This window comes from Homarus americanus, unplaced genomic scaffold (genome assembly GCF_018991925.1).
Source record: "Homarus americanus isolate GMGI-L3 unplaced genomic scaffold, GMGI_Hamer_2.0 scaffold44110, whole genome shotgun sequence".
NCBI classification, from domain to species: Eukaryota; Metazoa; Arthropoda; class Malacostraca; order Decapoda; family Nephropidae; genus Homarus; species Homarus americanus.
Window position 1 is genome coordinate 522,011 of NW_024719061.1, and position 27,544 is coordinate 549,554.

Consider the following 27,544-nt stretch of genomic DNA (forward strand, 5'->3'; position numbering starts at 1 on the left):
TAACACAAGTACTACATGTTCACTGTTACAATAGTACCACATTTTCACTACAACACTAGTACTACATGTTCACTACAACACTAGTATATGAAGGAGAAAATCCTGGAAATGACGTCCGCCCAAGTGGCGCGCGACCTAAACCAGGGTTTGTTCTCGCGGGGGCTATTATTAGCTGCTAAATACCCAGTCTTTCAGCGTGTAGAGAAATCCCGGCGCATCACATCAAGAGTTGAACGATTGATTGTCCGTCTACGACAAAAATATGGCAAGCAAATTTCGACAATTGTCATCTCCAGCATCACCAACACTGTTTCCTCAACACGGGAGTTGTTGAATTTGGCAGAGGAAAAACTGCGCATGATGGACTGGGGAATGAAAATTGTGGCCATGAGCCCCAAAGAGACCCGCATAGGGTCGTCTAATATAGTATGAAGCATCGAACGTTTGTGGGCCCGTGTGTGGCGGTTGGTGGTAAACAGATGAAGCCCACCGTCGAGCACCATGTTGTGCCGCCCACACCTAACAGGGTGGCGGAGGCCCGCGCCAGTGCCGCTCGTCACGGCCGACATATGGTAAAAAGTATTATGAAGACAGCCATTTTTGTTTACATGGTCGATTATTATCAGTTTGAGTACTAGTGTGTCTACTGGCTTTGTGCTAAGAGAATATTAGTTATGGTTTGATGGCAAGGTTGTGGTGATTGGTGGAAGTGGTGATGATAGTGAATATGGTGATCGTGTTGGCGTATTATGGTGAGGCAGTCCATAAATTCATAACCTAACCTAACCTCACCCTTGCCCTGTAAAGCCCCGTCCACACGATCGAGCAGTGCCAGGCGGGCTTTGCCCGTTTACCGGGCAAAGCCTGTGTGTTGTCGTACACACGGGGGTGGTTGACGGCAGTCATAGTCTGGCGCCGGTAGCTAGTAGGTGGTCGACAGTGGCGGGTGCGGTACGATCACCATGGTGTGTCGCAGGAATAATCGCCGGACAGTTAAAGCGAAGAGCATAGCGTTGTGTACTATAATAATTGCTGCTATGTGCAAAAAGAAGAACCAAATGCAGAAAAGGGAATGGTGCAAAGAGTGGTTAGGTCGAAGAAAAGTATTGTGAAGTCATGCCACGATTTTACGTGAACTGCAAGATGGACATGAACAAGACTTCACCAATTACATGAGAATGGACCCAACACCTTTGACAAACTTCTAGGGAAAATGGAACCATATATAAAAAAAAACAGGATACCATTATGAGGGAGAGTATATCTGCAGAGGCTCGTCTAGAGTCAGTGCTCATATATCTTTCAACTGGGTGCACCTACACGTCACTTCAGTATAGAACGAGGATATCAAAACAAAGTTTGTCTCGCATAATACCTGCAACTTGTCAAGCCATGTATGAAGTACTCAAGGAAGATTACTTGCAGGTGAGATTTGTAGTACATAAAAATTCATTGAATAATGTTAGAATTATGATATGCATAGACAGGAAGCTATGGGACTAGAGTGAGGAGAGCGGCAGGAACGAAGAACACACGAATGTCCTCATTACATAATACATAAACAATCTCCCGTTTATTGTCACGCCAATAATGTTCATTGCATAAGCTTATTTGGTTATACACTGGACATCTGGACCGAGCGGGGAACATATACGTATCACATTTGCACTACTTAAAGTCGTCGCTCCATATCCGGCAGCAAACCACCAGGCAGGCGGACCATGATTTCGCTGACGACGGGCACTCCGCTGGTTTGCCCGCCAATTTTGCCTGATAACGGGCATTTAGCGCTTGCCCGCCGGGCACTGCTCGATCGTGTAGACGGGCCTTAACACCCTAACCGACCTCGTCATTCCTTGCCCTATATCTACCCTGCCTTGCCCTAACCTCACCCTACACATTGTTGCTCCACCGTTTCCTACCCTACCTCACCTTGCCCCACCCCACATCAACCGTGACACTACATCATCGTCTCTGCTCAATTACTACCTCACATCCTGCACCCCCCCTCCCCCCTCCCTATAGATCCTAACTCACCCCTTCCTCCCTCCCGCCCCCCCCCCCTACATCCCTTACAATAGCATCTCCTCTTCTGCGTCTCCGGGCGATAATACAGCTAATGACATAACACACTCCCGCAAATGACTATAATCTGGGGCGATTATAGGTAATGTGGGTAATGATATGGGCGGTGATAATGGGGGTTACTGTCGGTTGGGGGGGCGGGGTGACGTGGGGGGGGGGCGTGACTTCACCCTCAAGTTGTTAAAGAGGATGTGTTATGTTTATGTAGGGGGAGGAATGGATGGTGATTGTAAGGTAGGACGGAGACTAGTCGAGATAGAGGGAAGGTGGTGATTGAGAGAGGAGGAGAAAGAGAAGCAAAAGTTAGCAGCAATAATAACAACATCAGTACCAACCAATAGCAGCTGTCAGTGGTGAATAAAAAAAAAAACAATTTCAGCAGAGACAAAATTTTAGTGACACCAGGACATTTCCATCGGGCTCAGGGGAAGGGGAGCAGCTCATGGAGGATTATTACCTACCTACCTCTCTTGATGTCTCCTTCCTTCGTTACTCTCTCCTTATCCGTCTTTCCTTCCTTCCTTCTTTCTTCTTCCCTTCTTCTTTCATCCCTCCTCCGTCTTCTCCCTCCTTCCTTCCTGTCTCCCTCCCTTCTCCCACTTTCTTTCTTCCTTCCTCCCTCCCTCTTTCCTTAATTCCATCTCCTCCCCCTCAGCATCACGCGGGTAAATCATGAGAGGTGTCAGCGGGTCTCTATCACACTCACCACCAATTTAACACGCAGTTCTCTCGCCTATCTCCGGGGGGCATCGTGGTACAGAGGTCAAGTGGCTGGGTTTCGTCATGCATGGGGCAGTGGTTCGATCTTGGATAAGCCTAGGGTGGAGTTGATGTGTGGAAGCGGTGTTCATTACGAGGTGTTCCAAGCTGATCACTATTTTTTATCTCCTCGTTCTTGTCTTTCCGTCCGTGAGCAGTGTTGGTGGATAGATTTTAATTTTTCGTGTAAGGATAATTTGACTGGTTGGTGTTTGGGATTGTCTCTAGTCATTTGATTGGAGTTATTATAATTTTTGGTTTAAGAGTACGAGAGTTTTTCAGTGATTTTCTTAGATTTTTATATTATTTTTTTATTTATTTTTTATTTTTTGGTGTGTGTGTGGGGGTGGGGGGGGGTAACTTTGAAGTATATTAAACTGTGGAATATACCTATTAGTTTACTGTTCAGCGTTGAGGGACTTGTTTCTCTGTCTGTCTGTCTGTCTTTGTATCTGACTCCTCCACACTTGCATTACGGAATATATACCATACTTCCAACTATCACCTTCAAACTTTTAAAATAACTCCAGATAATTAACTCTTTAAACTTTATTGTGTCTGACCGTGTAAGTTGAGCCTTTAACTGATCTAGAACAAAGGTTACTCGACCAATTTGACCCAATACACTTGAGGCTTTCATACGAGATGCCGGAGATATTTGTGACCACCTGGAGCAATTTTTTTAATCAGGTTTGTTTGTTTTTAGTTTGTTTATGAATGATTCTTTAACTTAGGCTTATGAGAGAGAGAGAGAGAGAGGACAGAATTTGGTTTCTTTCTTAACATAGACTTAAAATTAATATTAATGTTTTATTTCGTAACTTGAGAAACGAGAATGAGCGTTATGAGAGAATAGGGAAAATAGGGTGTGATTTTTGGCCCTCACTGGTACTACAATCGCAACAACTATCACCATTACGTCCACTACAACCACAATCATAACTATCTCCCTCACCACTACCACCCACGATCACAACCATCATCACCACTGCAACCCACAACCACAATCATCACCACTACCACCCATAATCACCAGTATTACCACCAAACATCGCCATAACGCTCCGGTATCGTAACGTTAACCAGTGTGTGTGTGTGTATGACAGAGGATAACATCACAATACCTGAGCATGAACGACTTGGGAGAACACGACCTGAGCATGAACGACTTGGGAGGACACGACCTGAGCATGAACGACTTGGGAGAACACGACCTGAGCATGAACGACTTGGGAGGACACGACCTGAGCATGGACGACTTGGGAGGACACGACCTGAGCATGAACGACTTGGGAGGACACGTAACCTAACACACTTAACGCAAATGAACCTAACCTAACTTTTAATCACTGTCGTTTAACTGGGCAGTGTGCGCGAGTGACATAAATGGTACTAGAAAGTTTTGTTCGCCCTCTGACAAGTGGACAAAGTAGCCTCTGGAAGGACCATTAGGGCGGTGCTCGGGCTTGATTGTGACCTTGTTGATGGGCGGAGCGTCCTACACTGCCTGGACCACTGACACCCACCTGTGGCTCCTTATTGGCTACTTGGCCTGGCCCTCCCTCCCCTTCCTACTTCCCGCCCCATCCTCCACTCTCTTACTCTCTCTCTCTCTTTCCTTCGTTCCACCCTCCATCCCTCCCTTCTTTCCTTTCGTTCTTTCTCCCTGTACTTCGTTCTTCCCTCTTCCATTTCGTTCTTTATCCCCCCCCACCCTCCCTTTCGTTCCTTCTACTTCCGTTTCGTTCTCTCCCTCCTTTGCTCTTGTCCTCCCTCTCCCATCTACCCGCCCACTTCCTTATCTCCACTCTCCCTTCACCCTGGTCCCCCCCTCCCCCCCACACACTTCCGTCCTTCCGCTCTATCCTCCTCCTCTTCCTCCGCCAGGGAGACTTCACCAGCACGACGGTGAGGAAGGCAGTCTTCTAGTGACTGCCAGAGCGTCTAGTTCTCTTACCTGTGGGTGTGTTGCGCCAGGCTGGGGTGCAGTGTGGTGTGCTGGGGCCGCTTAACATGGACCTCCCGGGATTAATTTTGTCAATCATTGAGGGAAATTTTTTGTGTTTGTGAATGACACTTGTTGATTTTGTCGTCTGTAAAACCTTCTATGGAAGACCGACATGTGTGTGGAATATTCGGACGACTTTTGTTCTCGTGTGAAATTTGTATACCATATTTACTCTGGTATGAAATCTTCCAATTTATTTTGATCAATTGGAAGATTTAGCCTAAGAATAATTATTCTTAGGTTAAATTTCCTGTTGATTATATAGGTATTTAATATTTGTTAATTTTTTTTCATGAAATATTCTCGCGATTATTATTTGTCAAGTAAAATCTTCAGTTTTATTCTTATGTGTAATCACCTGTTACATTATTAATATTGTAATGGAATCTCGCGTATATTAATTATTTGTAAGTGTGCCTCTGTAGTGTAAGTCATAGAGAGACAGCAGGAGGACCTCGTGTGGTGGAGGGATGGTTGTGACTCGTGTGTGTGTGATTATAATACAAGGGATTTGTTTACTCTTGGTTCTTCGTGTTGAAATGTTTTGGTCATCACGGACTGGTCTCACTGACGATCAAAGTATTGGTGAGTGAACACTATTGAAACTGATAATGTGTTTATAGATCATGTCACTACTGTATATATGTAAATGTGAATTTATATACACAATTTATCTACGAGTTGTATATATGAACTAGTATCTTTGTTTTAACTGAATGTATATATGATATTTATATTTTTGTGAATATATATAGAAATTGTGGCGTCATAAGATCAACAAAATACAAACGAAACGATCACGAAACTATTTGGTAGTGTATGAGTGTTGGGTTTATTGAGGTGTGTTAAGGTGTACAATTACCTGCCGCGAATCACTTACTGTGCTATATTAAGGTGTACAATTACCTGCCGTAAATCACTTACTGTGCTATGTTAAGGTGTACAATTACCTGCCGTAAATCACTTACTGTGCTATATTAAGGTGTACAATTACCTGCCGTTAATCACTTACTGTGCTATATAGTCGCACCTCACCTGTGGCACTGCACGTCATATGGTCCGAAGTTTATTGTTATTCAGTGTACTATATTTGTTCCTGAATGAAACCACGTGTATATGTTAGTTTATGCTCTACTGATTGTTAATAGTTTACGTCAATTGTATCTCTACGAGGAGTTTAATTAATGTTTTGTTGTGATATTTTAAACATATTTTTTTATTATTGGGGACTTATTATTTCACAATCACTCACTCTTAATCTGAATATTTCAATGATTGTAATAGTTTTTATCAATAACATCTGAAGTGTGTGTCATGTACCTAACACCAAATCTTTTCTTCCAGTTTTCATTCCCGCTCATAAGCCTTTCACTATACAGGTTAATTAAAACATACCCGGAACACCAATGTGAGTAACCAGAGCACCCACTAAGTATACTTCCTCTACGGGTGTTTTAAGATACCCTGACGAAGGATGTTAGGTCAAGTGGCAGCAGCGAGTGGGGTAGTGGTGATGATGATGATGGTGGTGGTGGTGGGTAGTACTGAGGCGTGGTTCTCCTCCTCATCCCTGTGTGACCTGCCTCAGTGCCAGTGCCTCATCTCCCCCAGGGGTGCTGATATCTTCTGCAAGTGCCTTAATGACGAGGTGAGATGTGTTCTCCTAAGGGTCTTACGCTTGGCTCTTAGATTTTGTTATTTTTTTTAGTTTATTTGTTCATTTAAGGGTCATTATTCTTGGATATTTTATAGAGGTCTGTTTAAGTCAGTTCAATTTTGTTTATTCATTTTATTTACTATTATTTTCATTATTAATCACCTACTCTTAAGTGTTCTGGAAAATGACGGGATAATAAATATGTCCTTCAAACTCTATAATATAAGATAACAGATGCGGAAAATACGATGTGTAGGAAGCGTCTTATTTTACCCATTGTATATGATCGTGTTGCGTCGAAGTAGGAGGTTTATTTTTGCTGTCAGCGTCTGCGTCAGGTTGCACACATTGGTTGAGATTTCCGACCGAGAGAGAGAGAGAGAGAGAGAGAGAGAGAGAGAGAGACCTTGTGATAAATGATTACCTCTGTCTCTCTCTGAAGGATGGAGTTACCTACCTGGTGTTTAGTATGTCTGCTCCGGGTATGTCTGTAAGATGACTCAAGTGTTCCTGCCGTTCAAAAAAAAAAAACAAGTGTACCAAAGAAGTGTATGGCCAATAATCTTGAGCTGTTAATCTGTTCTGGGTGGAGTTGTTTTTTTTTTCACCTACGGACAGCCTCGTAAATATGGTGTGAGAGATGGGAATTTTATGTGGCGGTGTATAATAATCCCCGCGACTGTCGACTCAAGACACTATTAACATTGTCACACCATTAAGGTCATTCCTGGAAGAGGGCGCCAGTTAGATGTAGAAGGTTTTATTAAGGTCTTACACCACACCTGGGTATACACAACTACCACACCTGCCTTGTCATTTGCCTCAGGTGCTCGCAGGTGTCCGTAATTACATCTCACTGGAGTACATGTTCTTGAAGTAGCAGCTAGTGTTGCCCCAGCCACGAGGTCATTTGTGTGTGTGTGTGTGTGTGCGTGCGAGTGTGTGTGCGTGCGTGTGTGTGTGTGTGTGTGCGCGAGTGTGTGTGCGTGCTTACGTTTCTTTTAGAATGTCATGTTAACCTAATGTCACCAGCCCCTAAATGCGGCTCATCCCAACCTGACAACTTGACCAAGCCTAATCTAACTTTCCCTAACCCAAGTCAATCCTACCCTACCCTTCCCTACCCTACCCTACCCAGCCCTACCCTACCCAGCCCTACCCTACCCAGCCCTACCCCCCCAGCCCTACCCTACCCACCCTACCCAGCCCTACCCTACCCAACCCTACCCCTCCCCTAACACTCGCTCGGTCAAGTCAAGTACAACACACAACCACCTGTACGACCTCGCACATCAGGCGTCTCTCACTGTTCATCATTATCCTCTTCTTTCATTTTACGGCTGTTTCCCATCTTTTATTTCGAGGTTCCTCCATTTTCCTATATTTTTTTATTTTTTCATTAGTTTATTGGATTTTTCTTCGTTTTTATCATCATTTTCCCGTTTTATTTTTGTTTATAACGTTTGCTTTCGGTTTTTTTTCTGATTTTCTTGTATTTCTCACTAAATTTTTCTTTCATTGTTCCCGGAGTCTTTTTTTTAATTGCCTTCAGTTCTATTTCAATTTCCTTAAGTTTCTTTTAGTGTTTCTTCAAATCTCTTTCCGTTCATTTGTTTTTCCTTCTGATCTTTTTCACACCTTGAGATTTCAGACAGACAGACAGGATGACGTGTGATAATCTAACAGGAAATATTCATAATCATTAAGTCATTACTGTTATTGTTATGGATGACTTAATGACGTTCCTCACTATTCTCTGCTTGACTGGTTAACTGGACTGACTGGTTGATCGCTTGACTGACTGACCGAGTAACTGAACCCTTCAATGTAGCCCCAAGCTTAACCCATCAACTCAACCCCCAAGCTTAACCCATCATCCCAACACCCAAGCCTAACCCATCAACCAATCAGGGAGACGCGAGCCATCACACCTCCTCCAATCAGATCATTTCCATCGCCTCATCACCCTCACTCACCTGCCAATTGTCACCTCGAAGTCATTCTCTTAACGACTCCAACACCGCCAGCAATTTTTTCCATGTCCAGACTAGCGAGAGATGAAGGTGGTGTGTGTGTGTGTGTGTGTGTGTGTGTGTCTGTCATTGGGTCTGTGTGGGGGGGTGTGGAGGTGAGTTTGTGGTGGAAGTTGTCTGGAGATGGTAATATGTAGTGCGTTAACGAGTGTGTGTGTGTGGGGGGGGGGGCAGAGGTCGACCTTTGTGGTGATGGTGAGGTACCTCGTTGTTGAACTGTTAAACCCTCCTGTGAGTACGATGACTCGACCCCCCCCTTTTTTTTTTTAGTACAATGTGATCGTACTCAGAGTATTAGGTTATCGTATTCAAAGGGTTAAGACATCGTACTTTGGGGGATTAACTTACTGTACTCAAGGGGTCAATGTTTCCTATGTAATGGGTTAATTCAATGTACTCAAAGTAATTGGCATCGTACTCAAGGGTTTAAGACATCTTACTCAATGCTCTAAAATTGTGTACTCAAGTTGGTTGGCATCGTAATCAAGGGTTCAAGACATCTTACTCAATGCTCTAAAATTGTGTACTCAAGTTGGTTGGCATCGTACTCAAGGGTTTAAAGATATCTTACTCACTGGGCTAATTCAATATACAGCACCGATATTAAGCATAGTACTCAGCAGCTCAAGAAAACAATACTTTGACTCCACTAAGGTAAGAGGCAGCTATACTTGGTCTGAACCTTCATAACCTGCATTAATTTCCTCAGTTAGGGGACAAGCGAAGGTCTCCGATGCTTATATTTGGTCACAGATTCACAGAAACTCGTATGGTGAATATTTCTCGTGGCTGGAGATGTAACTTTATGTTCAAAGACTCTTAGCTGGATACGTTCACTTGGCATTTGTTAGGAGGGAGGTGATGGTGGTGGTTTTCTTGGTGACGGAGGTGGCAATGACCCAAGGCAGTTTAATACAGTCATCTCTTGGTCAGTCAGTCACAGAAAGTCAGTCAGTTGGGGATAATCGTGTCAGGCGGCTAGGTTCTCTTACACCATATAGTAATTTATATAGCCTTAGCCTGAGCCCTCCTATGGTGTTCAGAGCCGTGCGTCACGATTTCATTACGCACGTTTGTGGCCGATTTTTCCCCATGCCTTGTGGCTTTGTATTGGTACGAGAGAACCTATCCGCAAACGAGATGTAGAATCCAATGATGACGCAGCTGGGTCTCTCGGCCAATCACAAGGCATCTTAATCGAGGTTCTCCTGCGAGTATTTTTTTCCTGCCAAACTTTCTCATGGACGAGTTAGTTCTTCACCATAATTCAGAGGTTCATCATATACCTCCTATGGTCCTTAATTCAGTTAAGTTACGTAAGTTATTAATGACTAAAGAGGTTTTCGTTAACGTTTCCTCATTTAAAGCTAAAGGTAAAGTACGTAAAATTACACTTGGTTTTGTACTTTATGGGGAAACTCTGGACCAGGTTAGAACTATGATACACAGCTCTCACTCTCAGCTTGGGGACTGTCAAGGCTAGAGTCATGGTTGGGTGTACACTGTTGAAGCAGGTGGTGACTGGTGGTCTGTGTGGAGGCGGGGCAGGAGGGGAGGAACTAAGAGAAAGATAAGAAAAGGAAGGAAGTTAAGGGGGCGAAAGGGGTGGATATAAATAGAAAGATTAGATTGAAAGAAGACGACGGAAATTTGAAAAAAAAGCGTGAAAATGGATCTAAAGTGTTAGGTAATCTGGGACGAGAGACGGAGAGAGAGAATAGGAGGAGGAAAAGTGGCAGGAAAGGAGAGATAGTGAGGGTATCTTCATATAGCCCTGAAGGTGTCGAGATGTGATGGCCAGCCAGATGTTCCCCCCCCCCCTCCTCCCCCCCTCCACCCACACCAGGAGATGAAGGCGACATAAAGAGGAGAAACTTAACCTCGCTTAACCAAGACATCAAGCCACATATGGAAGACAAATTGCTTTCTAACTTAATCCTCTGCGTCAGGTAAACTTGATACTGAACACGTACTGAATATCGTAAATTGTCAGGGATCTTTTGCACACACACACATATAAATATTGCCCAAGAAAATGTGTTTTAAGATCGTAATAGATATATTGTGAAGGGGGATTTATACTTTTTTTTATGTAATGGATTATCTTGTTAAAAAAAGTCGTGCGTGAGATGAGTGGGGGTGGTGGATGGCGACCTGTGCTATACGGTCAAACTGCCTTTACATCCTCTCAGCCTTCCACCTCTCACACGGCTACAGGTGGTGAGGGAGGTAGATGGGCGTGTTTGGTCTTCAGCGTCAGAGTTCCAGCTTATTTTTCGGTTTACACTCCGCTGCTCACAATTCATCCCCCGAAGCTCTCATATCTCAACCTTTAAAACCTCGGCTCTGGGTTGTGACGCCGACACTAGCCTCTCCCCTATGATATGTGGTGTAAGTGTAGCGCCTCGTTATACACACATTGGTGGGTGATATACCTGCCCAGTGCCCACCCAACGCTTATTCAGCCCAGGTCCTACCCAGCCGTTACCTTTCTTCCTCTCATTTTCACATATCCTTTCCATCTCCTCTCATCCTATTTCCTCGTGTTTCCTTTCTTTTGCCTCCATGTGTGCTACTCTCTTTTCTCTCTCCTCTCCACCGTCTTCTCGTCCATTAATCACCACCTCTCCCTCCCCGTTTTGGTTTCCATCACCGCTCCTCTCCGTGACCCAACAACCCTCCAGCCTAACACCACCGTGACACTGGGCAGGTGGTCTTGACCTCAGACGCCTCACGATGGAGAGTGATCACCAAGACTCACTGCCCCTTCACACGCGTGGGAACCCTGGCCATACCACTCGCGAGGTCGCCCGTGTAGACATGATGTTCCTGGTCAATTTTACCGTCACTTTGCCTGTAGTTACTTGTATCTTGGGACCTTAATTGATAAAGCTTGTTGTTTATTTTATCACTGTTTTCCTTGCTTTGTTTACTCAGGTTAAGCATCGAAATACATCTCTGTCAGGACCCGTACTTCTACCTGTGTCTGTATATATCCTTGTGAAGCTGACCGAAGAGTCATCTTGTGTTTTGTTATTATAGTTATTATTATATCTCTCACACATGACACTCAAATTTCAGGTTCTATTGACATGTAGGTTTTGCCTCCAGCGCATTAGAGAACCTGTATTCGTGAGGGCAGGTCAAGAGTCCTTCAACCTTTCATACCTGTATTTAGACCCTTACATAGGCGTTAGTGAATGACCGCCCGCCTGTGTTTGTAATGTGATGAAAATACAGTGTCCAGGTAATTGACATGTTTTCATTGATTATATTTTGTTTTTTACTATTGTTTTTGTAATTCGACCCCGGTCATGGTGTTGTGAGTCGTGATGGAATCCTGTAATTGTGTGTATCTGTGTGTAGAACTTCAGATAGTTTTTATTATTATTATTATTATTATTATTATTATTATTATTCGTTTTCTTTGATCAATTTTGTGATATTTATTAAACAAACATAACTTGATTTTTCTTCTCACATGACGACAAACTTGAATTGTATTGTGTGTGTGTGTGGGGCGTCATGGGAGGTTTGTGTGAACAGATGGTGTTTGTGACGGTACAGTGGTGATGTTACCCTCCTCCTCACTCTTCTCAACCTCACCTTTCTTCTCCTCTCTCCTCCCCGTGGTCAACACAACACGGAAACAAACTTGAGCTGGTAGTTAGGTCAGGGTTATGTATTTTTTAAGCTTAATTGAGTAACCACCAGCTATTACCTGCGTTAGCATGTGGTTCCTCAGCCGGGGACACCACTCAGTCTACTGTCTGTGTGTCTTGTCTATCCGAATCTACTTGTCTGTGTTTGGGGCGTCTTTGTCTGTCTGTATGTATGTTGCTTTGTGTGTGTGTGTGTGTGTGTGTGTGTGTGTGTGTGTGTGTGTGTGTGTGTGTGTGTGTGTGTGTGTGTGTGTGTGTGTGTACGTCGTGTCTACCTTCATCTCCTTTTAATTCTCTTCTCCATATCGTATACCTCATCGCGTGTCTCAGCCCCATGCACCACGTCTTAATCGATCCTTTGTATTATATCAGCGAGTCGTGAGGAAAATCTACCCCCTCCTCCCCCGCCACCCCAAGTCTCTCTCTCTCTCTCTCTCTCTCTCTCTCTCCTCGAACTTAAAGCGTCCTATAGTTGGTACGTGCTTAGGTAAGGTATCTACACACACACATGTTGAGGGTGTTTATGATCCCATCTCTCTCCTAAATGTGGTGTTTTGTACTGTCGTGTTTGAGTGAGAGTTACCTTGACTATCTCTCACTCTCTCTTGGAGGCTGTAAGCATTATGGTATGTTGTACGTTTGGTGTCAAGAACTAATGTGAGGTGGTGGTGGAGGGGTGGATGTTATATGCTGAGTGCCACGCAAACTGGATATCTTCCTCCTCCTCCTCCTCCTCCTCCTCCTCCTCCAACCTCCAGCTCCCCCCTCGTGAAAGTGTTCAGGTATGGTAGTCTCCGTCACACCAGGAAGGTAACCCGGATTAAATACCGGAACAAATTGATAGTGCTGGGGGAGGAGAGAACAAGAATAAGGGAAGCAATAAGCAGAAAAGAGGAATAAAGAGAGGGAAGGGGGGAATAAGGAAAGAGGGAGGGAAGGAAAGGAAAGGACAGGACAGGACAGGAAAGGAAAGATATTGTTTGCATTTTTTTCGTAGGAAGTTTAACTTTTTCGTAAACTTTGGAAACCAGAAAATATTTTTTATTTCTTGTGCTATAGTTTGAGATATTTTGGCCGTCCAACACACATACGATTTACAACAAAAGTTCTCAAGCAGTGGGGGGAGAACCTTCCTTATAAGAGAACAAGACGGAGGGCTGTGGTGATGAGTCAAGGTGTGTGTGTATAGGTTGGTGTAGTGGTGAATGATAGGTGAGGACACGGTGTAGCTTACTCCTTTTTTATCTCCTGTGGTGTGTGTTGTCCTGGCGTGTGTGTGTGTGGTGGAGAATGGATGGATGGGCGAGTGTGGAAGAGGGAGTTGGATGGGGGGGGGGGTAGCTTAAATGAATGTCTAGTTTGAGGGGGGAAAAAGTCACATAGGAACCTCACCGTCCCCAGGCCAGTACAGCATCGTCTCGCCCCCACGTCCTTACTCGGGTGTGTCATCCCGGTAGGAATTTGTAGTAAGTAATGGTTGGTCCCTGTCGGCTCTTTAAGACATTATGTCGTAAATATCAGCCCTGGAGCACCCCCTCTCTGTCGGCTACCTGGTGATGACGGGCTTGTGTTACTCAGAGGTCCTCGTGTAAAACCTGGGGCGAGGGGGAAAGTTAATGGTCGAGTCGGTGGTGGAGTGAGAGACATTACTACCAAGTTCACGGTCTACTGATGGTGAACCGTAGACTATTGCGACGCTGCCTGTATCATCTCCTAAGTAATAATGACAATGATAGTCTACAGTGTTGCTGCGGGAACACCTTAACACCTGTCGACTTGATTAACCCAGGGTGTACTATCGTCGAGACACCTGTCGACTTAACCAATGGATATACTGTAGAACTGTGAGAACTTGTATAACACTGTGGACTATAACTGCTTGGTTTAACATATATTAATTGTGAGTTTCTTACATTTATCCATACAGTCAGTTGTCTCGTATCCAGGTAATCGATTATATTTAGTTTTTCATTAATTTTATCCAATTCCATTTATTCGGTCATATTTTATATCTAGTTTTACCCAGTTTAGTCACTTGTGTTTCCTTATATCAAGTACCTTAGTCAGCGGTACCATCACGTGCGTAGGAGATAGGAAGGTTATGGTCCATAACTGACGACTTTCTAGGGTTGTTAGGTGGTCCAAAATGACTGGGGTTTCCACCACACTGTGAGGTCGGTGATATGGAGGGCAGGGGAAGAGACCCGAGGGAGGGGAGGAGGGGGGATGGAGAGAAAGAAGGAAATGGTGATAATGGAGGAAATAGGAATGCAAGAGATATGGTGGAGGGTCTATGTTAGGTGGAGTATAGAGAGGGAAGGTTGTGATGGTGGAGGCAGTGACATAAGGGTGTTCTTGTCCCCCACCACCCACCCAACCCCGGTCAAGGAGAAGCAGAAAAGGAAGGTCACAAAAGTATACCCAGAAGTCATCTCCGGGGACCATGGGGGGGGGAGGGGTGAGTACTTGCGGTGCCTCACTCAAGAATGTTAAGTTAGGTCTTCTGGTCGTAAAGTGTCTTGCGAAACTGAAGTGATTTAAAAGTGTGTCAAGAAAGTGTCTTAGTTCATTGTGATGTTTGTTGACTGGAACTTTTACCTAAGTTTTAATGTGATGAGAAAATGTGGACGTAAATAGGTAGGAGAAATTAAAGGTTTGTTATGACTTATGCTATCCAAAAAAATAATAATATGTGTATTAAGAGAATTATAGGTTGTTTACTGTATGTATGGGAGATAACTTATTTTAGTGCTTAGTGGATGTTATTGAGAGTTTTACTGAGTGACTCAACATTACACGGCAATTTGGGTTATTAGAGTATACTGTACTTTAGTTCGATTTGTTGGTGAAGACATTAGTAGGATGTGGGAGCCAGTGCGTAAACAACGTGACGTAGGGCAGATAGAACTGAACTTAAATACCAAAATACTCAAAAAAGGAAAGCTTGAGTGTAATGATAACCACAACTTTTTCCCTCATCTTATAGTTGAGCTTGATGCCAGGAACACGTTTTCTAAGGTGAGGAGGAGAGGAGGTGCTCTGGCTTTTATACTGTCACTCGGTAAAATTTTTGAAGATGTTTATCTGTCGGTATATCATGTCTAGTGTGTGTGTGTGTGTGTGTGTGTGTTTGGTGTTTCAAGTCATATTAAGAAATTATTGATTCTTACTTTGAAATTGAATTATTATTAAGTACTGTTGTGTTTCTGTATATGCCTCTGTACCATCAACCATAATAACACCTCAATAGAAATCAGGGACGGACGGCCTTAGCCACATATGTGACTTAATTGTATACATATGCGTCGTTAACCCTGAGTGGTTCACCAAGGTTCACCAAGTGGACCGGAACACCAACTATACTGTACCACCAATACTACACACGGTACCGGAAGTCGCTGTTCAGTACCTGCTTGCATTATTTTTTAGTGTTCTCATGGGGTTTTAATTAAGCCTTTGGTATCCACATCTTATGGTGTGTTCCACTTGACGCCTCCTCCTCATGTCAATTCCTCCTCCTCATCTCAATTCCTCCTCCTCATCTCAACGCCTCCTCCTCATCTCAACCCCTCCTCCTCATCTCAACGCCTCCTCAATGTGCACTCAACCTTCTCCCTCTCGCATATTTATTCTCCTCACTTTTCTTTCCTATTCTTATCCATCCTCCTCTTCCCTACTCGCCACCCCCCTTCCTCTCCCTTTCTCTCTCCCTACCTCCCCTCCTCACTCTCCATCTCCTACTCCCTCCCCCTTCACCCCCTCATCCACCCTACTCTGCCGTGGTAAGCCTAATTAGTACCATTATATTCTCACTTGCCCTAATTCATCACTAACATTATCCAATTACTTCTTTATATAGTCGTTCAAGGTTCCTTACAAAATTATGCTGATGATACCCAGGTAAAAAGTGTGTGACAGTTTCTACGCAATATGTGCGATTTTTTTGGGTTGCTGTGAATGTTGTTGTTGTTGTTGTTGTTTTTTTTGGTTGCTGTGAATGTTGGGTGTCATGGTGGAATTTGTTGTTTGGTAAATGAGAATGTGATAGGTAATTGTTTGTTGTAAGGAGAGATACAGGTGACGTTAGAGGATTCCTGGGAATATTCAGAGGAACGTGAATGTCATCTCTGGTGAACATTCTAACTTAACTTACCAACGTAACGTAACTTGACCTGACTTGACCTCACCAGATATAAACCCCCCCTTATCTAGCGTTAGGGGTGTTTAATCATCAGGTAAAATAAGCGAGAGGTTTCTGTTCCTCATAAGATGCAACAATCGTAGTGGCGAAGATGGCGATCGGCAGCTGAGGCCTCGCTTTTGTTAATTCACACCTCTAACTAGTGGCAGGTGTTTGGTACCCATTAGCTGTTGTTATTTTACCTGTAGGTGTCGAGTGTACCATAATAAGACGTAGCACAGGTCGTCCATCATCGGATAATCTCTTTTTAAGTATGTTGTGTTAATGATTCAATTTTGGGGGTATCGCAGCGCTAATGAGCATGTACTAGCAAGAAACGTCAAGAGGGTACAGTTGTCTCTCTCACTCGCTCAAAGGCTCACCGTACCACGTGATACTCTCTCTCTCTCTCTCTCTCTCTCTCTCTCTCTCTCTCTACATGGCTCACGATAACTTACACCACATGACGCCAGGTTGCCCCAAAATAGCCGATTGGCTCACAGTAACTGATACACCAATGACGTCAAGTTGCTTAGTGACAGTTGATTGGCTGTTCTTTAGATGCAAGAGGTGACACACGTATTAGACCCCCTGTTGAGGTGATGGTTACATGGCCAAGGAAAATGGCTGGAAATTACCAACGGGAGAGGTCCATAGGCGTCATTACGAGGCCCCTGGATGACTCTGACCTTAATGCATACTGTATACGTGGCCACCATCATCCTCCAGCGTGTGTGTGTGTCTATGTCAGTCGTTCTAGCTATGGCTTCCGTTTTAGGTATGTTTTCTTCGTTAATCGGTATTGCCGGAGGGGATTTTTGTATCCTAATAATAGATGATTCATTGTTGAGAATTTTTTTAATTTGCGTTATTTTTTTTTAAGTATAGCATAATAGACTTTATTGCGAATTCTGCATTAGTTATGGCAGTTTATATGCTTAGAATTGTTATTAAGCTTAAGTTAATTCTGAGCTTGAGAAACATACATATAAATTACCCATAATAAAAGTGGTGGCGATACAACATAAATCTGTTTTTTACAAAGTACTGTACTAAAAAAAGGATGAGATACACAGCTGCTGCTCCAAGAAATATTTACTGAAGAGACTGTGGATGTCACTTTACTGAAGGGAGGAGGAGGTTATGTCTCTCGTTTGGGTTTTGTTAAATTTGTTATGAAACACACGACTATTATGAATCTTTCATACACTAGTACTAGGAGAGTGAAATGGACCACCTGTTTATATGGTATAGTCTAAACGTGAGGTTGGGTTGGGTTTTACTTTTAACTCTCTGAGAACTCTGGGTTAACCCTTTGAGGTCGATGGGTTAAAACTTTAGCTCTTGGAGGATGATATTTAACCTTTTCAGGACTATGATTTAACCTTTTGATGGGAAATTGTTTAACACTGAAGATTATGGTTGAACCCTTTGAGGACGATGGTTTAATCCAACGTATGGAAAAGGGTTCAACCATCTTATTAAAAGCGTTAAAGGTTTAAACTATCGCCATCAAAGGGTTAAGGGAGCACGGAGATAACAATCATTTATTTTTGTCTTCGTTATCCACTAATTGTAAAGTTATAATGTGTTCTTCACCAACAGGACATGACGATCAGGACTTCGGATCTGCCCACCAACGTGTTCAACTTGACGGTGGAGGGATGTGCCACCGTGGGTATGTCGGACTCCCTGGCGCCCCTGCCCCTGCATTCCCTCACCTTCAGAGGCATCAAAGACCTCAGGATCCCCTCCCAAACCTTCCTGTACGGCCTCCGTCACCTGGCTGCCGTGGTCATAGAGGACACAAAGATCCCCGTTATACCCAGCTTCAGCTTCAGCGCCCTGGAGAACATCTTCAGTGTCGTCTTTCAGAATGTAGAAATAGGGAGTATCTCCAGCGATGCCTTCTCCGACCTGAGACATCTTCGCTTCCTGAGATTCATTAAGTCTAGAATCGGTGACATAGAGCGTAATGCCTTCGGTAGAGGGAAGAGTAAAATAGCTAATTTCATCATGGAAGACTCCATCATAGACACCATTCATGAAGGCGGTGTGTGGCTGGATGATGCAGACATCGTGCAGATTGACAAGTGTAATGTCAATAAAGTTGGCAATAATGCCATCAGGCTCAACAATGCATTTTTCTTCTACTTGACGAGGAGCAGCCTTGGGAGTTACGAGCCTGGGGGCATCAGTGGGAGGTACTTCAGTGGTGTCATGATCGACAACGACTACATCAACCCCGTTGCTATTGATGGAGAGGAGCCGCGGCCACTGTTTGATCTCCGCGAGTCTAGACGTCACGGGAGTGCTGTTGCGCCCTTTTTCCACTTCACGAGTAATGTGCTCACAAAAGCTCTCCCCGGCCACGCCTTCTTCATCACGAACCCGATGATAAATGTAGCTGTACCCAACAACACTGTGGGGGAATGTTCCTGCGATGACTATAGAAACTTCCTTCGATCCCTGAAACCAATCCTCGACGATTACACCCTCACCGTCCACCAGGCACTGGTAGAGCACGGCATCTGTCTGTTGAACTATCAAATTTTTAGTATTGGCTGCCGTAATCTGACTCCACCTTTGTTTGCTGGTATTTTTCCTAAAAATATTCGGAACCCCTCACGAGAACTGGCTCTTAGAATCACGACAAAAACAGCAGCAGAAACAGTCAGAGCGAGAACCACTACCAGAAAGGGCCAAAAGACACCACAAGGAACCACAGCTAAACCTCATTTATTCCAGACAGTAACACACTCACCCACCACAACCTCGTTCAGGGCCCCCTCGACTCCCAGATCAGGTGTTACGACTACAACTGCAAAACCTTCATTCATACCCCACTTGGACCGCCTCACAGGACCTAATGCGTCAGTCTTCCCACCTTCAATCTTACAATCCAAAACAGAGAAACCATTGGCCACGGTTCTCCATGTCCAGACACTGGCGGAAAGTTTGAGCAGTCTCGATGCACAAGCTATTTGGAATGAGATCTATGGTGGGGTGTTTGCTCTCAGATTACGCAAGCCCCTCCCAGATATGTTTCCCAACTCTCTACCAAGCATGAAGTTTGGCAAGACGGTGAAACCTCTTGAACTACGGAGAATACACGGAGGGAAGCCGACTGTTGTCTCGCCACGATAAGACGCGTACACGAGACAACACCTGCTATATGGAGTAATGTTTGATATAATATAATAAAAAGTGTATATCAATATTATAACTTATGTGCCATTCTTAGTTACATACTCGGTGATACACACAGTCATGTTAACTCACAATTGAACTTAAAATTCAAATATAGAAACATACAATCTTCACGTATACACTAATATGGCGTGCCAATACACACGTCCACCATCACATTTTTACCAAACACACAATAGTAAATAATGCTTACGGTATTTAATGTCAGGTTGGCTGTCCTGGGCTACAATAGTTTTCCGGCATTACCATGTTACAGCCATCCCCACGTTGGCCCACCTGTAGATTACCGGGAACGGGTGCAGGTCTTGGATATCTTCTTAATCTTGTTTAACTGAAGCGCTCAGATGTTGCTGTTGTACCACAAGGGTCCTGGAGTCTTGTCGAGGCTTGTTCAACATTCACATATGAATGTATACAAGCACACGTGTGGTGCATATGTACAGGCACAGACATACACACGGATGATTACAAATATAACAGGATACAAATACGTTAAGTTTTCTAAATGTTTCAAATTTGTTTCCGGTTTTAATCATTTCAAAGGTTTATAATATATTGTAGATGTATCGAAAAAATGTGCCAGTTAATCAATGCTGTGTGTTACGAATGCCATAATTAAGAAAAATGCTTGTTAAGATAATATAGGACTTAATACGTGATGTAGATAAATCGGGGACTAATCTAACGAACCTTAGTCGTGATAGGCCCCAATCTAACGTAACCTTGTAACATTAGGGCCAACTTGTAATGGGATTCACTCTTAAGTGTTGTGTTGGGGCACACATGACCTGCAACACACCAGAACACAAGAGTTGTAGCTTGTGTAAATTTTGGATTACACTGATAATCTTTGTGTTGCTTTTTAAGTACACTCAACACTTGGCAAATGTTTAAGTTTTTGTTTAGCCTTAGTTTTGATATTCTGGTAAGTCATTTATAAAATTTATTTTAAGTAAATTATATATGAAATAGAATCAGATAATTTATGGAGTGATTGTATAATTTATTTGGAATGAATTAGTTAATAAAAAATTCTACATAAAAATATACATAATTATCAACCCTTTTAAATTAATCAAATAAGAAAATAACTGGATGGTATTGTTCAGTGTATAGAAGTTTCTTGAGTGACTCGACACCTGAAGACATTTGAATACTCTGTATGATGACGTTTCCTCGAGTGGCGATCCCCGAAGAGAGAAAAAAAAGAAATCACTGGTGAAAATACATCACAAAAAGGAAGGTGCTTTATTGAATCCTAGAGACATGCATTATATTGCTTGGGCTGTCCACTAATACAAGGAGTATACTAGGTCACACTATGAGTGCTTCAAGGCCTCTCTGGTTTAAGTTAATTTAGGTGATTGATTGGATTTGGTCAAACAAGGGTGATGAGTTATTAGTCCTTACGGAAATTGAGTGTACAGTTTTGATTGTGTTTATGCTGAAGTTTAGATCATATATACAATGAGATGTAGAAGATGAACGCGAAACTTAAGTGTTTAATACTAAGCTTTCGGATTCTCTTGGGTAGGAGTTGAATCAGACGTAGGGTTTGGGGGGCAGCTAATGCTATACAATTGAATATATTATCACAGTATTTAAGATAATATAATCACACGATCTTACAGTAGAAAGAATACAATATAGACGAATGGAATGACTACACTGGACACGAGGGTTTAATAGTACGTAGCCGAAACGTATAGAACTTCATGTAATACTTGCTGACGTATAAGCCTAGTGTGGGTTTTAATAGTTTACAGGTGTATGTATTAGGTGGCTTCTTAAATTGATTTTTGTTTAATTTTAATAAAGGTACTACTGTACATGTTAAGGGTTTAAGTTCACAATTTACAAATTCGTGTTAATTAATAACCTTTTAAATAATTAAAGATACCGTATGAAGAATATTTAAAAAGTTAATTACACTGAACATAAGTTCACCTTTATATACATTTTATTAAAAATGTAGACCAGCTTTTTACTATACTGTATAAACAAGACGCCCTTCTTCCCGTGGCTCTGAGGTGAACGTGTGACCGGCTGAGATTGATTTTTTTATTTTGCCGCTTACAGCGGCTACTTTATTGTGCACCTCACACTCATCCTGTGAGCGGTAGCGCAAAAGAATTACAGAATAGAGTTTACAACGGGTCATAATTAACCCCCTCTGTCAGGATATTATGGCACTGAATATTACACAGTATTTCAATTATATTATTTGTTTAGTCCTATACAACTGCGTGAGTACAGGCTCGTGAGGCAGTACGTCTGGCCTCACACTTTGTTATTCACATTTACGTGAGAAGTATTCAAGCACATTGTGTATTTGGTTCTGTACATGAGAACTGGCCGAGATGAACGGCTGGTTGGCTGTCTATACACAAGGTATTTATGAAAATTGTGTGTAGAGCTTTTTGTATTCGTTTTGTGTGGCTGACTGGATACATTTGATGGATGTCCGTGTATTCTTCCCTTCCACGCCTTGATAAATCACCACCTGTCGACAAAGAGAATATAGAATTGGACTTTTTTGCAATCAATATAATACTGTAGCTTGCAAGATACTCAATACAATGGGACCATTGGGAGTTCGGATACGGGTTTATTATGCAGTAGAGAATACAGAGTGGCCACTGGACGTCTAGATACGAGTCTTATGCAATACCGAACACAATAAGGGTACTGGGAGCCCAGACGCGAATCTGTTATACAGTACAGGATACAATAGGGGCCACGACATTTTTTAACTTAAAGCTTCTCGAACCCGAGGTAAATGTTTTTATTTATCCCACATTTTCCGTCAACTTCAAAGTCCTGTCCGTTGTAAACTAGAAAGGTTTGTCACCTTTATCTATTCAAATACCCTTAAAAACACTTCCGATGGAAACGCAATAGAGAAGGGTTTTAAAATTGTCGGAATTCCCGAGTCCCAAACTTAAAATTCCGAAATTCGCTACGTGAACAAAACGATAACTTTACTATAATTTGATTTTACGTGGGTCTTGCTAAATTGAAAGACTTGATCAATATTTAGTATAGTAGTAGCGCATTAACACACTTCAAAGATGTTATTTCATATTTTTATTTATAGGTCAAGTTTTCCAAGGTCTTATATTTCTTTGTGTTTTACCACTTAACGTGGTAGTGAGGTTCTGACAGCACTAAGTTAAGGTTAATCTTAATCTTGTCAAGGTCACACTGCTCGTTTTTCGCCCGCTGTTTTGATACGAGAATTTGTGTATTTTGAATTACAGTATTAGAAGATGAAATTTTACTTTCAGCGATTTGAAAAGTTAAAATCAAACGCATATAGCATGGTCATATGTCCATTGGCAGTGGGTTTGGTTGTGAAACGGTCTTATAGTTTTAAAGGTGAAAATGTCTGGGGTTTTTTTTTTCTTAGAGGTAGAAGCGTTTAATACCTTTAAATATTTGATTAGAATATTTTGGGACACTTTTAATAGCAGACGCAGTCCAGGTTTAGTTGTACCCGAGGTTAGAATTCGTTAACTAGAAAATTAAGACGTATTTTTACATGGAAAATAAGTGGATACGAGAAAAAATAATTCAATTGTAAATTTTTATTGGTTGCATATATATATTCAGTGTGTAGTTAATCCCTTAACACATTCGAACCGCATATTATAATTGGAACATTGCTTTTTACGGGGAACATCCCACCTTGGTTATGAAAACAATTGAGAAAAAGACAACACGAATATATACCACGAAGGTGCCGGAAAACCATCTTTTTTTTTAAGCCAAAATTGCTTTTAGTTAAACATCATTTAGAGTTTACCTCGTTTACTAGGAAACAAGAAACCCATTTTGAAGCTGTGGAAAGGATCCGTCTCCTGACCGAAGTAAAGCTTGAGTAATCGAGCAATTCTCGGTATTGTGCGCTTCAGCTATAGTAAGACTGCTCCTCGAGATTCTTCCAACTGTTCTCCATGGTGTATAGCAATCTTTCAGGAAACACTACAGCTAGCTTGGTCTAACCAGCATGTTAGAGAAATATAAAAAAGTAAAAGATAGATATAATTGTACCCTGGTGAAAAAGCTAGAACATGAATAGCTAATTAAAATGTATCAGTTGAGTTAATATTCAAAAGACTAATAAATTTTTCCATTTTTTTCTAGTAAAAGTTTAAACTCCAGCTTCGAATTTACAATCAAATGACTAATAATCCAAATATTTCATAGTATTCATACAATCGAAATAAAATTGATCAGAGCTTAACACTACAGTACCACTACATACAGTACCTTCACCCTCTGCTGCACCGTCGTCGGACACCAGTGTTCTGTACTCCAGCCAGTGTACCAGGCTTTATATACAGGCGGCCCACACTCCCTGACCAATCACAAGCTGCTTGTTACCGGGTTAATTTTACCCAATGGGAACATTACCTTCTCATGACGTCAAGATCACACTATGCCGGCCGGGGCGAATCGCCTTAACGGCGGCAGGTTTGTCAACCCGTCGGTGATAAATAACGAATGACAAGTAAATGATTTAGAATTTATTGTGTCATAAAAGAAGTGTATAACTTGAAAATTAAATGTTATGAAAGCGTAATTTACAGCCATTCATAGTTACAGGTCTCAAAAGGTATTCACTGTGTTACTTATCTTGGTAAATAAATTGTGAATGTATTACAACAGCAATATTGACCTCACTTTAAGTTTCAGACCATTGTGAAGAGTTATACATGAAATTAGTTGTAATATCAAGAAAGTCATAAAATTAAATACAATAGCATAAAAAATAATATGACGATTTGAATAAGATAAATAAGTACATTTGTAGAGAAAAAATTGAACAACAAACCATTGAGTTATTATTAACCTTCAATTCAAATGAACCATACAGCAGAAATACTCAAATTGACAAAAGCTTTTAAATCCTACAGGTGAGTATACAAAGATACGCACTATACTGTATGTTACAACAATCAAGAACAAAACATAGCCGTTAAAACGAAGTATATACAGTAATGAAGTAGTCGCGAATGATGCTTGTACTCGGCTTCGAAGGAGAGTGAATTACTGTACATCAGGTATAGGCTGTGGGCGTACTGTTAGCTGCATCACTTACATATACCCGTTTCGAGTTCACATAGCAATGGTCAGATATATTTACTATTACTGATTTTGCTCAAACACGTACAATTTGATAATGATTCATATGGTCAGGCCTCATCCACTACCTCACACGCATGCAGTATATATAGCGCCTTGGAGAGTAAATGTGGCACCTGAATATACTTTACATTTATCTCAAGGAAGTATTTATATAACATTTAGTATCTGGATTAGTGCACGTAACATGTTGTTGGTAAATACTTATGAGAATGTTACCATGATTTCCCCCCCCCCTTTTTTTTACATGTTATAAATATATACGTACAGTATTTTACGGGTAGTTAATTACACATTGCCCAGTTCCTGATTTTAGTAAATTCAGTGTTCATATTTCCCATAAAAGAATGGAAATGTGAGTGACTGGCAGAGAGACTACTATCGTCTGCCAATAAGTTGTATATTACGAGTGAGCTGGAGCGGACTAGAATATCATTTATGTACACCAACTGAAGAAGAGAGAGGCTGTGGTGATAATTATAACAGGCAAACATACTGTGCGTTTGGGTATATTATCGTTATTTCCACCTAAGGAAACTTTATTGACTAGGCTGCTGACACTGTGACTTCCTATCATAATGTTTTCGTCCCTTTACTTATCACAAATTCTGTGTTTCACTTATGTTTACGGCGTTGTTCAATGTGAATACCCAACAAAGCAGTTTAACCTCGGATTGTTGAAGAGGGATATGCTCCTAGTTTGGTTGTTACGGTGTTGGGGTCTCGAAGATTCACAAACCACGAATCTGGTGGTTTTGAGAGCCAGAAATTGACCCAATATTGAATGAAATCGATTTTCTTAGACTTGGTTTTAATAATAGTGAATATTACACCAGAGTTCTCAATGTTCTCTCGTACTTTGACTTCAAGGTGTGGACTAAAATCTTGAACATTTTAAGTTTTTCGAACGAACGGATTCACTGAGCAGAGAGCGAATGATTTAAGGGTTCACCGGCGAGTCGGTGGCAAGCGAGGGTACCTCGGAGGTACAACCAAGCGGACTCTTTAATTGTCGTCGGATCTTTGAGCGTGGTGGTGGGTGGAATACGTGTCTTTTGTTGTTACGATGTGTTGTTATTGAAAGAAGTATATATACCAAATTGTGTTTGGACGTTCTGTTATTCGTGTTTTTTTCCTGTTCTTCAAAATGTGCTTATCCCACTCGAACACTGACCCACAGCAGGGCTTAAGGGTGGGGGGAAGTAATAATAAAAATTATGACCTAATAATTAATACAAATAATATTAAATAAATACAAAAGTAAACGTAAAGCATGAGTGAGAAACTATATAGTAGAGTTGAAATTCTGAATTTGTATGTACAGTAAATGGGGCATTAAGTCAGATGAGCCACCTGGGTCTTGGTCACAATTTTCGTGATGCCATATGGCAGCAGGGTCTGCCATAATATCACGTTCTGTTTACAATATGTTCCCAGGTAGTAGTACCTTCCTGTTTGATAGCTTGCTATTACCTCCTACACCTGAATGGGTTTCTTAAACTCTTTTCTGAGGCCTCTTAACACTAGTGTGACTTGTGTGAGAGGCCTCTGAAATGCATTAAAGAAACCCAATTTGTGTGGGGAGCTAGCTAGCTCTTGAACGAGTTCACAATGCATTGAACTTCCCGTCTAAGTACAGTACTTTTATTCATTGAAATTTGAAGGGATTGTATTTTTAAGTGCTAGTGTATTTGATTAAATTGTTGGGTCGTGTTGCGTATCTCCAACTAAGCGTGTTGACATTTAGGCCTTCGTTGAGTGACAAATAGTACAATGAATTTATAGAGCAAAAAGATAGTGTTGATGTGAATGTGTAATTCGATGAAGTAACTTTGTTATTCGCGATTAAAGATTGAAATATTCTTTCGCAATTTGCGTGGAGGAATAGGCTGTAGTGTGTGTGGTACGAACGTAAAACCACCATGTGCTAAGATTTATTCCGAAAATATATATTATTCCTGTTGATGACTGCGATTGAACGCCCATAGAACGATGAGAGTAGTACTGTTCCTTCAGCTAGGACATTTCGGTGATAAGTGAGCGCTGTGGAAAATCGAAAATAATTGGACAAGATTGGAAGCTGCAGGTATGAGTGGAGAAGTAATGCACGACATTGATGCCACAGTTTTGTGTATATTCGAAAGGATTGGTTTTGCATATGATCCACCATATGTGTATATAGTGATAACCGTGATACCAAGAACCCGTTGAGAGAAAGTGGGTCAGAAAAAAGTGAAAATTCTTCGACGGACTGGAGATAACGAGGGTGCCAGCGAGGTGAAGACCAGCAGGACAGGTAAGTGATTTGTTGAGAAAGTGTTAGAAATTTTATACAGATTTGACATTAAGTACAATATTGACACGGCACCTGATGTTCTATACATTTATCTCGAGGAATTATAACATTTAGTATCCGCTGGTATAGTACACGTAATTTGGTGTTTCCTCGATAACTATAAGACATTTAAGGGGAGCGTGGTATTTGGTAGGATAGGATCATAGGTGGGGCGAAGATGTTCCACACCTGTACATATTTTCTAGAGGTCTGGGGATAATAGTTAAGTGTTGGTGTTGTGTTAATAGTGATAGTGTTGTGTTAAGTGTTAGTGATAGTGTTGTGTTAAGTGTTAGTGTTGTGTTAATAGTGTTAGTGATAGTGTTGTGTTAATAGTGTTAGTGTTGTGTTAAGTGTTAGTGTTGTGTTAATAGTGTTGGTGTTGTGTTAATAGTGTTGGTGTTGTGTTAATAGTGTTGGTGTTGTGTTAATAGTGTTGGTGTTGTGTTAAGTGTTGGTGTTGTGTT

General features: G+C 41.9%; 1 protein-coding gene across 1 annotated transcript; it reads left to right on the top strand.

Annotated features, from left to right (window-relative positions):
* The first annotated feature begins 4,745 nt into the window (after positions 1-4,745).
* On the top strand, positions 4,746-20,520 carry LOC121859903. Its single transcript, XM_042356861.1, has 3 exons — positions 4,746-4,807; positions 6,197-6,500; positions 17,990-20,520. Exons 2-3 carry the CDS (start codon positions 6,327-6,329, stop codon positions 19,529-19,531), a joined length of 1,716 nt encoding a protein of 571 aa, XP_042212795.1. The 5' UTR covers positions 4,746-4,807; positions 6,197-6,326; the 3' UTR covers positions 19,532-20,520.
* The last annotated feature ends 7,024 nt before the right edge of the window (positions 20,521-27,544 follow it).

Bases quoted from the DNA above. Each gene is read 5' to 3' on its own strand.
- LOC121859903 (XM_042356861.1), top strand. From the start codon at position 6,327: ATGTTAGGTCAAGTGGCAGCAGCGAGTGGGGTAGTGGTGATGATGATG. The intron at 6,501-17,989 runs GTGAGATGTGTT...CTTCACCAACAG, and splicing joins GCAAGTGCCTTAATGACGAG to GACATGACGATCAGGACTTC.